The sequence below is a fragment of the Muscardinus avellanarius genome (genome assembly GCF_963383645.1).
Source record: "Muscardinus avellanarius genome assembly, chromosome: 14".
In the NCBI taxonomy this organism is placed as follows: Eukaryota; Metazoa; Chordata; class Mammalia; order Rodentia; family Gliridae; genus Muscardinus; species Muscardinus avellanarius.
The window spans coordinates 6,460,048-6,474,507 of record NC_137800.1 but is presented as its reverse complement, the minus strand read 5'-3'; the positions used below and the strand labels follow the sequence as shown (position 1 = coordinate 6,474,507).

Here is a 14,460-nt window from a genome sequence, read left to right as displayed (position 1 = left end):
CTTTTGAAATAGTTTTTATTTCGCTTTTTTTTCTAACAGCAATATAGAAACAAAGAATCATAAAAAATAAAATTGTCAATTGTCCATTGATTAGGTAATAGCACTTGGTATTGCTACGGGGAGGGTCTGGGGCTGGACGCCCTGGGCCTCTGTGATGGCTACTGAGCCCACGAAGGCATCGGCCTGGACCACGTGTGGCCGTGCTGTGGGCACCTCGTGTTTTACATCCTGGGGGCTGGCGCGGAGACGGCTACCAAGCAAAACTACAAATAGCGCCGTATACACGTGGTCAGCCGGGAGGCTGGTGACCCACAGACGCCTGACCGGTAGGCAGGGACTTCACAAAGCTAATCGCACAGAAGGCGGGAGCTCACAGACACGCACCAGGCACAAGAGGACACGACACCACCCCTCCGCTTCTCTCGCCTCCCACCTCCCTCTTTATGCCCAGATCAAGTTCTCTTGGGATGAACTGAACAGAAGAACTGGGACCTCTAACCCACCCCAAAGCATGTGCCTGGGTCTTAGTTACCTCCCAGAGATGGACGACGGGGAAACGCGGGCCACGGAGCTGCGCCGGCCGGGCCGCATCCCACCCCATCACTCTGCTTTTCCCCAACCAGTGTTTTCAGTTACTAGAACAACTGATTTCTAAAAAGTAAACAAAACCAGTTTGGCAGTGTACCCCCCCCCCCCGAATCTGTCAGGACTCTCCTGCATGGTTCTCTGTGGAGTGCGTGTGTTCTGCCGGGGAGGCCTCACCTCCGGGAGTGAAGCCAAGGGAGGTGGAGGAAGGGAAGGAAGGCCTCTCGGGACTTTGGCAGTGCTGTGTGTGGAAAGGGACAGAGGAACCCTCTGGGCTGTAGGGCCAGCGACAAGTCCTGGCTATCCTGTTCTACCTTTGTGGAAGGGAGGGCAAACCCTTTGGCTCTTTGAAATCACAAGGAAAAGACAAAATTCTCTGCGGTCCTGAGCCTTCGTGGGCCAGGTTGTGTGTGAACACAGCGGAGACGGTGTCCTACACTGCAGGATTGTATCGAGGGATGTGCCAAAGACCCTGGCTCACACGGGGGAGGGAGCACTGGGTGGGCCCAGCCAGGAGGCGAGAAGAGGCCTGGCAGAGCAGCAGGGCCATCTCTGGGGTTCAAGTTCATGGCTGTGCAATCTGCGTAGGCGCTGCTTCACGGTGATCTCACAACTCAGTATTCTCTGGCCTCTGCACAGCGTGCAACCCAAGGGAAGTCAGTCTCCTGCCCCGGCTTCACTCTGCCCCTTTATGAGGAAGGGGGCTCCAGCAGATGACCCCCCGAGGTCTGCGGAACGTCCTACCTCAGGGCTGCCCTCAGTGGCCTGTGTCGGGCCGCGGGACCTCCTTCACCATGCTGGCTGGCAGGAGACACTCTCAAACCAAACCCCAACTCTGAGCTTGGCCCACTCAGCTGGCTTCCCCATGTGGACGAGAACCACAGGGGCATGGGTGAGTTATCCACACATCAGTCTTATTCAACTATAGCCGGTGTTTGGCTCAGGCGCTGTCTCGGAGCAGCCTGAGCCCTGCTCCCGGGCTCCCCGCATGCTCTCTCTGGGGAGGGCGGTAGGTGAGCTCCTGATGCCATCAGAGCCCAGTTGGAGGTCTCCACCACCCCCTTCCTGGAGACTTCCCTTATGGCCCATCTGCTCCTGACCTGCCTGGTTCAGTTGCAGTGGCCTCCGAGGGGCTCCCTAGGGCAGTAGGTGGCAGCCAAGGGTCCCCATGGAGGTAATAGGGCTTCTGGATATGAGCCACCCACGCCATGCTCCATGCAGCTGGCACGCCAGACAATCTACAGGGCTGAGTGGAGCCAGGGACAAAGGCTGACAGCAGCCGGGAAACGCTCCCCGGGGTTGCCGGCGGTGCCCGCGTGCCACTTTGCTATATTTTGGGTTTTCTCTTCCTGGTGGCCCCTGTCAGGGTCACTCAGTCACTTAGGTAGGGCGGATTTGGGCCAGGACTGGGAGAGGGATGACGGAGGGAGACGGGCACATTTAACACAGCTAATCTCCCCAGCTCCCTGGAGGAAAGCCTTCTGCAAGAGTAACAAAGTGGGGGCCCTCTGGGACTCCAGTTCATAGCACCAGGAATCCACGTGGCGGGGGGGGGGCCGAGATGGCATGTGCAGGGACCCAGCTCTGCAGACCCTGTGTATTGAACAGGAGCCGGTCATGGAGACTGGGGGCCACAGCTGGGGCCCCCGACAGCACCTTCCACCAGGTCCTGGGTCCCGGTCCACCAGCCAGGAAGCCCTGCCTGGGGAGCCGCTGGGGTAACTCGCGGCAGGCACGGCGCCCCGGGGCTCCTCAGCAGAGAGAGAACCTCCTGGAGTTGATGTTCATCTTGGTGACGCCGATGAGCTTGAGCGGCGTGGAGAGGCTGAAGGAGGAGGCGAGCGGGGAGTCGCAGAAGAGGTCAGACAGCTCGTCCCGCTCCTCCAGCTCGTAGGTGGCGTCGTTGAGCATCCTCCGGTGCAGGCGGCAGGTCTGCTCGATCTTCAGCTTGTTGATGTCGCCCCGCAGGCGCATGAGCTGCCGCGCCAGCTGCTGGTCCTGCAGCCGCATCTCGGCCTGGAAGGGAGAAGAGGAGGGGTCTGTAGAGAGGTGGGGCTGCTGCTCCTCGGTCTCACGGAAGCAGAAGCACAGGCCTGTTGACAGGAGTCCAGAAGGGCATCCTGGTTCATTGCAGGTCCAACTGGAAATATTAACACCTTCCCAGCCCAGGAAGCTAAGAAGACCGCGAGATGAAAAATGAGGGTGGTACCCAACAGGACTTCGTGCTGGGCGAGTTACTAAGTCTAAATCCTCCTCGTCTGAAAGGAGTACGTGCAGTCCCTGCTCAGAGACACTTCCAGTCCATTCCCACTCAGATGGAGAAGCGAATAAGGAAAAGATGGGAATGGCAAATACCGGATTCAGGAGCAGGCTCCTCTGGATGGGGAGAGGAGCCGCTACAGCGGCCATGTTTTAGGTCATAAGCTGGGGGCATTATATTGGTTTTTAAATAAATTTGAATGTCTTAAATATTTATTAATAAAGTTTCAAAAGGCTCTAAATAAAAACCAGTTACTATTTATTACCATGGAACAGGCACGATGCTCAGATCTGGGTGTATTAACAGGCAACAGAGAGTCCCTACTGCAGCTGGTGCGGTAAGATGGCCATGGTCTTATAAAGTGCCGCGCTCTGTCACTGGGGCTCTGCAGGTTTGAGCCTCAGAGCCTTAGCAAGACTCTGTTTTAAAATAAAAAATAAGCTGGGCGTGGTGGTGCACGCTTGTAATCCCAGTGCTTGGGGGGCTGAGACAGGAGGATCACACAGTTTCAAAGCCAGCCTTAGCTACTTAGTGAGGCTCTCAGCAACTTAGTGAGACCCTCTTTCCAAATAAAGTATAAAATCGGTCTGAGAGTATAGCCTGGAGGTAGAAAAGCCCCTGGGTTCCACCCTCAGTACCACACAAAAATAAATAAATAATAAATAAATAAATAAAATAAAAGTAAAAAAATAAAAAATAAAAAAGGGCTGGGGTGTAGCTCGGAGGTAGAATGAGCCTGGGTTCTATACCCAGTACTAAACAAAATCCCCACGGCCCTCCACTGGCGAGGGCGAGGAGGGTAACAAAGACCCTCTGTCGACTTGCAAAGCCCATAAGTGGCGGGGCTGCTCAGGAGCCCAGACAATCCGGTTGCAGGACCTGAGGTTGCCTCTCAGGAGGGAGCACGGGTGGGGAGCTGGCTGAGAGCACCGACCTCATAGAAGGTCCCTGATGCTGTAGTGCGTGTGTCCCGCTGAGGAGAGGATCTGATGACGACTCCTCCCAGGACTCCACATTGACACTTTCCAAACTCCACCGACCTGCAGAACCCCGAGGTACCAGCAGGCAGTGTGGGTCTGTGATGCACGAGTCAGGATGCGCCAAGGATGCGCCACCTGGCCCAGCAGGAATGGAGCCCGCAGCTCTGGGGCCCGGCGCAGCCCGGCTTGCTATTAACAGCACCCTGTCACCAGGACGAGCCGCCAGTGCTTGAGATCTGTCTCTCAGCACACACTCTGCACACTGTGGCTGTTGTTTTATTCTTTGCGCCATCTTGCTGGTCTCTGTGGTCCAACGGGTGCTTGAAGCCAAATAAGCCAGGAAACTCCAGAGGGGCACCCTGTGGCTGTGCACACAATCGCAAACGTTCCACTTCCCCTTGCAGAGTTTGGAAAACTGCAATACTGGGTAGAAAAATTAGGGACTTACCAGTAAGCATCTTGATGTTTTTTCTCTCTCTCATATATATATTTTTAATTTTTTTGTGGTAGTGGGGGTGGAACCCAGGGGCTTTCTACCTCCAGGCTACACTCCCAGACCTATTTTATATTTTATTTGGAAACAGGGTCCCACTAAGTTGCTGAGAGCCTCACTAAGTAGCTGAGGCTGGCTTTGAACCTGTGCGATCCTCCTGTCTCAGCCTCCCAAGGACAGGGATTACAAGCGGGCGCCACCACACCCAGCACTCGTGAGCTCAAGCGCTCGCGCGCATTCTCCCTCTCTCTCTCTCTCTCTCTCTCTCTCTCTCTCTCTCTCTCTCTCTCTCATATTTAAATACTCTTTGCAGATCACTTTTCCTCTGATTTCATGGATGACAGAAATCAAGATAGAAAGCTTAGCTTGGGGGTGGCAAAATGAGGATTCAAGTTCTTAGTCCCATGTCACGAGTTTGCTTTCCAATCCTTGGGCATCACAACACAAATTTATTGCCAGTCAGCAATTCAGCTCATTTAAAGTAGCATCAAACTAATGGTGGTAGGTGGCTACAGGGTGGCTGGTCAGTTTGGCTTCTGTGGAGCCCCAGCTGGGCTGGGGGCTGGGCGGGGTGCAGCCTGAACCCGTGGAGGGAGAAGGAGTCAGAGCTGTCTGCAGATGGTGCCAAGGCACATGCGTTGCCTTGTTCATTGCAGAGCCCTGGGAGCTTGGCTTGTCCTGCTGCCCTTTGGAGTGTTCTGGAATTTAAATACAGGTATCTTTTGGGGGGAGGAAGAGTTACTGAGGATTAAACCCAGGAGATTTCTACCTCTGAGCCACATCCCTAGCCCTATTGTTTTTATTTTTATTTTTTAGTTTGAAATAGGGTCTCACTAGGTTGCTAAGTCTTACTACGCTGTCAAGGCTGTCCTTGAAACTGTGATCCTCCGAAGACAGGTGCCTTTGAAGAGTGAGGGACCCCATGGTTTAGATTTGAACCTGGGCCTGAGGAACAGGCTTTGGGGTCTGAAAAAGTCCTTTAAAGTTGAAGAATTTTAAGGTTGACCAGGTGTCTGAGAATAGCCATAATCTCAGCCTGCAGGGCCATGTGGAAAGGGTAAGGGCTGTTTGTTTTCTGGTACTAGGGACTGAATTCAGAGACATTCTATCTCCTAGTTACATCCCCGGCGCTTTAAAACAAACAAACAAAAAACAACAATAACAAAAAAAACAGGGTCTCGCTTAGTTGCTGAGAGCCTCGCTAAGTTACTGAGGCTGGCCCAGAACCTGGGACCCCGTCTCAGTCTCAGTCTCGCAAGCATTGGGATTACAGGCGTGGACCACCACGCCCAGCTGAGGGTTTTTCCAAAGCTCACAGATCAGCAAAGGTCAGTGAACAATTTCGCCTTTAAGAGCCGTCAGCATCCGCTGGGAAGAGGCCTGGCAGTGAGGTTTCCTTTGGCTGGACCAAGGCCGTGGGGAGGGGCTTCCCAGGCCTGTTCGGCCCAGGTGCGTTCAGCTCTGCTTACGGGGAAAAGAACACCGTGGTTCAAGGGGCCCACTTGCTCGAGCTCTGAGGGGACGTGAGGGGGTGGCCGTGTCTGCTTCTTGGCTCTCAGGTCTCTCAGAGCATTTTGCTAGGGCTCCTTGCGGGTCCCGGCATTTTGAAGCTTGGAATATATATGGTGCTGTGAGCCCTGAGTACCAACGCACTCCCTCATCTCCGGCTCAGAGAGCCTGGCTCCAGGCTGCCTGGTGGGGTAGGCCCGCTCCCTCCCGCTCTGTGGACCACACAGGGATTTGGCAGGGGCCACTTAAACACTGACTTGGGCCACTGATTTCAAGCTCGCTCCGCAGTAATCACACCAAATCCACACAGAAACAAGTCCCCACAGGCTCCAGGAACCCGAGCGAGACGTGCAAATGTGCAGGGCTAAAGAGCCCCACCACCCAAATTAAAAAAACAAGTTATAGTAAAATCTGCATGGCATAAAATTTACCAGAACATCTTAATCATCTTTAAGCATACAGTTCAGCAGTTGAGTACACCCACATAGTTGGGCAACCGTCACCGCCATCCACCCCTACAACGTTTTCATCTTCCCAAACTTGGACCTGTTAAAACACAACTCCTATCCCCACCCCACCCCCTGCCCCCGGCAGCCCCATGCCACTTTGTCTTTAAGGATTCAACTCTCCTAGGGACGGCACACAGGTGGGATCTCATAGTGCTTTATCACGTGACTGGCTCATTTAACTTAGCATCATGTCCCCCAGGGTTCATCTGCTTAAGAGGCTCTTTGGAAGCCGGGCATGATGGCGCACACTTGTAATCTCAGTACTTGGGAGGCTGAGACAGGAGGATCGCAGGTTTGCGGCCAGCCTCAGCTACTTAGTGAGAACCTTTGCAACTTGATGAGACCCTGTTCCTGTTTCAAAATGAAGAAAAAAAAAATAGGGCTAGGGAGTAGCTCAGAGGTAGAATGCCCCTAGGTTCCATCCCCAATATCATTCATAAATAAATAGGCTCTTTGGTGAGTCAAACCTCTCCAGGAAGCATTTAAGGGACTCGTGTGCTGACGAGCCCATCTGGAGCAAGCCTGGAGGGCTGCTCCTGCTTTGGGAGCCCTGGCGGGCGGGGCGGCCCTTGCTTTCTTCTATGTCCCCTCTCCTCCGGCTCCGGAGGTGGTGGCGGCGGTACTCCTGGCTCCTGCCACACACTCCTGCATGCAACTTGTAGATATGGTTCCCTGATTCTTCCCCACCTCTGGGGGCCAGGCATCATCTCCATCTTCTTCACAGATGAGGAAGTGACACTGGGCAGTTAGTTGAGGCGCTGCCTGGGACCAGCGGCACTCAGCCCCTCCTCGACCACTGGGCGCCGGGCGCCGGAGCAGGCGGTCCCTCCAGGGCTCCCATCCTCCGGGAGGCAGAGGGCCCCGGAGGTATGAGGACTTCATGGCTGTGGGTGAGAACCTGGCAAAGCTGAGCCTTCTTCTACAGCTTGGTAGCTCCCTGGCTGTCTATCTCCTCGCCTACAGGAAAAAGATAACAGTACCTTCTCCAGAGAGGTGATGTGAGAGGTATCATGCCGTAAATACGAGCCAGGTGGTCCCAGGAAGCTTTGCCGGCATCAGAGCACATCTCTCCAAGCTCAGGTGCAGGATGCCTGGCCAGGCTCCCATATGTCCTCCTCGAGAGACCAGATGCTGGTCCTGGGGCTTGGCCAACACCGGCTTCCCACCCCCTCCCAAGGCGGCCTGTGGTCTCTTGGGATGCAGGTTCTCCCTGGAGCCGACAGGTACCTGCCGTCCCAGCAGCCGGTCACCAGGGCTCAGGGCTTGGTGACAGGGGAAGAGATGTCACTGGTGAGGCCGTAAGGAGACTGTAGGAGCAGGGCGTGTCCTCTCTGAGTGTGGAAGGAATGCAGGTGGTCCCTGCGACAGGGCTGGGCTTGTGCCTAGGCTTGGCTGTCGCCAAGAGACGCTGGTTTCTGCAGAGGCAGACAAGATTGCTTCTTAGGAGAGCTGGCCCTTTGTTTTTCCAGGTAGAAGGTGAGCCCCGGGGGTGGGATTAGGTAACCAAACAGTAATTAAAGGTCTCTGCAAGAGGAAAAGATTCCCTGACTTTCATGTTTGCTAGACAAGATGAGGGGGCCAGAGAGGAAGACCCAGAGGGTGGTCAGCTTAGGAAATTCAGAAGGATCTCAGAATGTGTCCCTTGTTGCTGGGAGGGGCTCTTTATACCTAGTGTCCTCCTGGAGGGTGGGTTGGCATGGGGTGGTGGGGGGAGAGAGAGAAAGGTGGGCCTTGCCTCTAGACTGGAAGGGATAAAACCAAGGCTGAAGAGAAATCCTAGAAAATGGCAGATGGGTCCTCAAAAAATCAGGTAGAATTACCACCTGCCCACCGGATACGTTTCATTTGGGAAAACAGATCCAAAACAGAAGCAAGGGCTCCAACGGAGACCTGTGCGCCCATGCTCACAGCCGCATCATTTACCACAGTCTGAAGGTAGAAGCAGCCCACCTGTCCACTCGCTGCTGAAGGGATAAAGAAATGTGGTCTGTTCATATGCTGGAATATTATTCAGCTCTAAAAAGGAAAGAGATTCTGACATATGCCAGGACATAACTGAACCTTGAAGACCTTATGCTATGTGAAGTAAGCCAGTCACAGAAGGGCAGACACTGTTCAATCTCCTACAGGAAGTAGCTAGAATGATCAAATTCCCAGAGACAGGAAGCAGAAGGTGCTGTCAGGGCAGAGGGGCGGGGAGCTATCTTTAAGGGCACAGATGCATTGCTTGGGGAGCATCGTGGTCAGCACAGAGCAGGGGTTTGTCCAGGCCCTCTTTCTGAGGCTCCTATCTCTACTGTCCTAGCCTGAGACCTATAATCAATCTCTGATGCTGAAAGAGACTGGGTAGGAGGGACAGGGCGAGTCCATGCCCTCACCATTGGGTAAGCAGAACGAATTCTTGAACCTTGCAAACAGTTTCTGTAACCTGTCTCCGTATTTATTTAGCTTCGCCTAAAGGTCTGCCTATTGTTGTAACCGGCATTGTGTAGGAGTCTCTGCACAGAAGCCTGGATAAAGTCTCATTATTCAGTCTTGGGGGTTTGGTCTCTAAGAAAGGGCTGGTTTAACATCGGGAGGAAGAAGGTGCACGGTGTGCTTCAAGCACGCTGCTGAGTGCAAACTTGAGTTGGGGGTGTGGGGGGGAATGTAAAAGGAAAAAAAAAAATTCAAAGGCCAAGTCTGAGTTGACTTCCAGGGGGCCTGTGGACGGGGTTGAGGCTGGAGCCTGTTCCAGGAGGTCTGGTACCTTTGTCTCTACATTCCTTAACAACCCCATCCTTAAAGACCCCTGAGAAGCCAGTGCCCACCAGAGGAACAGGCGGCCTCCCCCTGCCTGAGCCGAGCTAAGAAGACAGTCTAGGTGGCGGGTGCTGGACTAGAAGTCCTCTCTCGGGAATCCAGGCCAGCTTAGCCAACACCTCGTTCCCATGGGGAAACGGGCCTGGTCCTTGCTAAGTGCAGTCAGGGGTCATTGCAACCTCAGGACCTTTTACAAGGACCCTGCTCTGAGATGAGGAGGGTTTAGCCCAGGCTTTTGACAACGCGTGGTACGGCCACCTGAGCAGCTGATGTATCTGGAACCAGGGGGAGAGGCCGGGCCCCAAACAGCCATGTGGGCCTCCATCTCAGAGTTACCACGAGCTGTCCCTTAACCACCTCTCCCTCAGGACTATGACCTTCCTGAGCCTCCCTCTGCCCCGCATGTGCTTGCAGAGCAGGCAGCCAGGCAGGAGAGGGCCCGCTGACCACCAAGCTGCAGTCACAGGACACTGGCTGAGCCACATTTCCAGGTCCCTCGCCACGCAGGCAGGCGCTGAAAACCTGCCAGGTTTCACGCCCCTTTTTCTAACAACTATAAACACCTTCTCAGGCGCTCTGTCGGTGGGGATCAAACACCAGCGTGAAACTAAAAGGAAAACGTCTGTCAGCGCCTGGGGATGCTTGCCGGGAAGGCGGCCCAGTACAAAGCAGAGTGGGGAAGTTCTGCTTTGGGCTTTGGCCCCCACACACTGGGTGAAGGTGTTCTCACTCCAGTTCTCAGCCCCTAGGAAAGGGGGCTCCTGAGCATGAACCCTGGACACCAGAGGCCAGGCTCTGGGCAGCGGCACCTGGGAAGTGTTCTGAATTCCAGGCTCAGCTGGAGGGTGGATTCCCGAGAGAGGGCTTCCAGTCCCGCACCGGCCACCTAGATTGTCTTCTTAGCTAGGCTCAGGGCAGGGGGAGGCCGCCCATTTCCCTGGTGGGCACTGGCTTCTCAGGGTTGTTAAGGATGGGGGCAGGCCTCTTCTTTCTAACAGGAGATGTAGCAGATCTGCAGGCACGTTAGGATTTGGGGAATCGCTGCTCTTTGGCACACCCGGCAGGGCTCTCTGCAGTTGGGCTGCTTCCCCACAGCTCCACAGTCCCGTGGCAAAGGCCGGCTCGAGCCCTGGCCCCACAGTTTCTAGTCACATTGTCTTGTGTGGGGTGCCTGACTTCGAGGAGCCTCAGTGTGCCCCCTGTAAGGTGAAACAGCAGCAGCAAGCCCACAGGACTGCTGCCCGCATCAGGGAAGGCTGGGACCCTCACTCCTTGTTTCAACCTCCACCCCGCCCCACGTGCTCTCTGGATGGCCAGCATCTTTGTGAATTCATATCTGATACACTCCTCGGAGCCTCTCTCCTCTTCCCGAAAAGAAAGGAACCAGAAGGGTTCCTTAAAACCTTTAGAAGAGGCGTAGGGAGAAAGAGCAGCCCCCAGCACGGCAAGCACCCACTAGTGCCTTGTTACCACTTCAACCATCACCACTATCACCACCACTCCTAGTACCCACGCCTGGGAGCAGAGAGGAGTGGTCGGGAGGGTGGAACATGTTGTGCAGATATAAAGCACTGTTTCGAACGCTAACAATCCCTTTGCCCGGTTCAGACAGCCTTTCGCAGTCAAATCGGTCCTGCCGATGACTGCCCTGCTGTGCAGTCCGCTCTCCTCGGTACCGGTGACCCACCTTTCTGCTCACAGCCAGCACGCTCTGGCCTGGCGGGTATCCTGGTAAGAGAAATCAGCGTGCCGGTCACTCTCGGGAAAGGTCCTCAGCCCGGGTGCAGGCCGGAAGCACGTGGGAGCTTTACAAACTCAGGTGCTGGGCCCCGCTCCCTTCCGGACACCCAGGGGATTGGTCTGGGGTGTGGCTGAGGCTTCCGGAGTGCTGTTGTTGTTGTTGCCCGGGATAGAAACTAGGGGCGTTCTACCTCCAAGCTGCAGCCCTATTTTACATTTATTTATTTATTTATTTATTTATTTATTTATTTATTTAATTATTTATTTATTTATTTTTGTGGTACTTGAGATTGAACCAGGGGCCTTCTACCTCCGACTACACCTGTAATCCTATTTATTTACTTATTTATTTATTCATTCGTTCATTTTTGTGGTACTGGGGATGGAACCCAGAGGCCTTCTACCTCTGAGTTACCCCAGCCCTATTTTGTTTTTATTTTAAAATGGGGTTGATGAGGGTCTCACTGCTTGCTGACTGAGTCTCCTCGCTAGGTTGACGAGCATCTCGCTACTTGCTGGGGCTGTCCTCAAACTGGCCATCCTCCTGTCTCAGCCTCCCAAGCGCTGGGATTATAGGCGTGTGCCACCACGCTCAGCTCGCTTCGGGAGTTTTTAAAGGCCCCCAGGTGGCTCTAATATATAGCAGGGTTGCAAGACACCTCTGTCTGCAGGACAGTGGGATGAGCTCTAGAAAAGTCCCTACTAGTTTACAGGAGGAGGAGGATTCTTCTCCACCCCACTCCCAAAGGGGGCCCATTAGCAGTCTGAACTTATTTATAAAGTAAATGCCTCTGCTCCCAGCAACAATAAAATCTCAAATGAACCAGAAACCAACAAATTGCATCCTTGATTAGTGGGACTATTTTTTTTGTTTTTCCTTATGAAAATAGATCAAAGCAGCTTCGTCTCAGGAATTCAAAGAGCAGCTCTCGGGGTTTGTGGCGGGCACTGAGCACCACATCTTAGATCCCATGAGCTGCCTCCGGCCACAGAGTGAGACGCCCCAGGTTCCCTGTCCTCTGTGAGCCCCAGAACACACATCACTGATGCCGTTCGTAACAGAACTGTGTGTTCTGAGACGCATTCTGCACATCAAGGGTTAAGGCCAAAAGAGGTTTCCAGTTAATCAGTTGCCTGAATCTCAGAGCCCCTTCCACTCAAACCCCAATGATATTTTTTTTCAGCCCATAAAGAATTCCAGGTCCCAGTGGGATTTTTCAGGAACCTGCCTACCTCTTTGGCCCTCGGGTTGCGCCGGGCCCTGGAAGGCAGTGGGCCCTGGACTCCAGATGGCCCTGCGTGGCCTCAGGTGAGGGGCGGGGCAGGGCCTGAGAGCCTAGGGAGGCTTGGCTTCATGGCTGGCTCTGCTGAGAAGCCACCATGCAGAGGCGGGGGGCAGTGACTCTCCCTGGGGAGGGTGGGGAAGGCACCCAGCTCTGGACCCTCACCCTTTCTCAGGCTGAGAGTCACAGGTCATGGTGGGAGGGGTCCTGATGAGAAACTGCTTTGCCAGGGCAAAGACGGGGCTGGACTGCCCGTCCAGTTGGGCACATCATTCTCCCTCACCGAAGCCTTTACCCAGGAGCGAGTGGCCATGGGTCCCCGGCAGCGCCTCTCACACACACATTAACAGGGCACTTTCACGCTGGGCTTGGTGCTGATAGCTACTGTGTGCACAGCTAGAATCCCAGGCCCAGAGCCCCTCCCTCCCTGGGTCACTCGGGTCGCCCTGCGGGCCAGCTCAGGGCCACCGCTCCGGACAGGGAGAGCGACCACTCACCTGCTTCAACAGGAGGGAGCGGTTGGTAAGCTCCAAGCACCCCGTCAGCAGGCCTGGGGCAGGCGTGAGGCTCTGATGCCAGTTGGGGACAGGGGACAGGCACCCCAACATGGGCTCGACACATGTGGACATGTCTGGCTTCCTCCATCACATACTTGGGGCGTATGGCCCCAAGTAACCAGAACATGAGATCTGCCCTTCGACTAACAGGAAGGTTATGGATGTGTAAGCGGGGGTGGGTAGAGGCGCAAGGACCCCCAGTGAGAGAGGGAGACAGAGACCCCAGCACAGAGATGCGCACAGAAAGGTAGAGACTGAGAAAGGCCGGCGTGGCATCCCAGTTCTCCGGGAGTTCTGGGGGGACCAGCACTCACCAGTTCCTTCCTGAGCCAGGTGAGAGCCTCATCAATGCTTTGGAAGCCTTCCAGCTTGCCAGGGGGCCGGTCGCCCTGGCCCGCAGGTGGAGGGTGCTCTCCGGGCTCCCTGGGCGGCAGCAAGGGCTCCCCGCCTCCACACTCTGGGTGCCCCAAGCTCCTCTGCTGCTCGGCAGCCAGCCTCAGGAAGGGCCCTGGATGCTCCTCCAGCCTGGCCTGCCATTCCAGGTAGGAAGGTCTGCGGGTCTCCAGCCGCAGCTTCTCGGTGAGGGCCTTCAGGCTCCGGAGGTGGTCGTAGGCAGGCGCGGCTGCTCCCCCGGGCCCCTCTTCCTCTTCACCCACCTCTTCTACTTGGATCCGAGGCACAGACATCCTACAGTCCGCCCCGGCAGCCACACGAGGAGGGGGGCGCAGCGTGGGAGGCTTGCTGCGAGGTGAGGTTGGGTCCTGCTTAAAAGGGTCTCATCCAGTTGGGGCCGGAGCTCCGGAGGACTTCCTAGGATGGGAGCGGGTCTTGGCAGGCTGGTGGAACCTGGAGCCCAGAGGGACTGTGGTGCTCTTAGAGCAGCTGCGGGGATTCCAGGTCTATGATTTGTCCCAGAATCCTGTGGGCGCCACGCTTCACGGAATGCAGGAACAGACAAGCGCCAGCAGGAACCTTTGAGGGCGCCTTTGCCAAGTGGAGCTCTACGTCCTGGAGGTGTGCGCGATGAGGGGCAGCAGGAAGCAGGTCCGGGCCCCCTCCTCTCGGGGAAGGGCAGGTGAAGCTGCTCCCTGCAAGGAGGAGGAGAACCACGTCAGCCCCAACCCCTCCCCAGCCCCTCAGAGGCAGGTGCGGCCACTCTCCAGCAGGGAAACTGAGGCTCGGGAAAGTCTAGTGACCAGCTTCCCGTTGCGGGCCCAGACTAGACGTGAGGCAGTCTTACCACCTGGATTCGATGCAGGAACCTTGATAATAATGTTGGGCAGCATTTTGCCGGCTATACAAGAGTTCCATTCCTATTATCTCATTTAATGCGCACAGCAAGTCTGCAGTTCCGGTTTTTATTTTGTTTGTTTTGTTTTGGTGGTACTGGGGTTCCTAGAAGCCTTTCTACCTCCGGGCTACACTCCCAGACCTATTTTTTTAAATATATTTTTATTTGGAAACAGGGTCTCTTAGGCCAGCAAGGCTGGCTTCGAACCTGCATGATCCTCCTGTCTCTGCCTCCCAAGCGCGGGGATTACAAGTGTGCGCCACCACGCCCGGCTGCGTTCAGTTTTTAATTCCCATTTTACATAAGAACTCAAGTCCCCAAAAGGCTAAATGACTCACTGAGACAGATCTCCCAGCAAGTAGTAGGATGGGGGAGGGGGACACAAGCCCAGCTGGCCAGAATCTGAGGACACAGGCCCCTCCTCTCCTTTGGTGGCAAGACCTGAGAGTCC

General features: G+C 55.1%; 1 protein-coding gene across 1 annotated transcript; it reads right to left on the bottom strand.

The window, feature by feature from the left end:
• Positions 1-2,337: 2,337 nt before the first annotated feature.
• Positions 2,338-13,404, bottom strand: FAM167A (family with sequence similarity 167 member A; the record flags this gene model as incomplete). The annotated part of the gene is made up of 2 exons (XM_080710571.1): positions 2,338-2,601; positions 13,033-13,404. 2 exons carry the CDS (start codon positions 13,402-13,404, stop codon positions 2,338-2,340), a joined length of 636 nt encoding a protein of 211 aa, XP_080566697.1.
• Between the last annotated feature and the right edge of the window lie 1,056 nt (positions 13,405-14,460).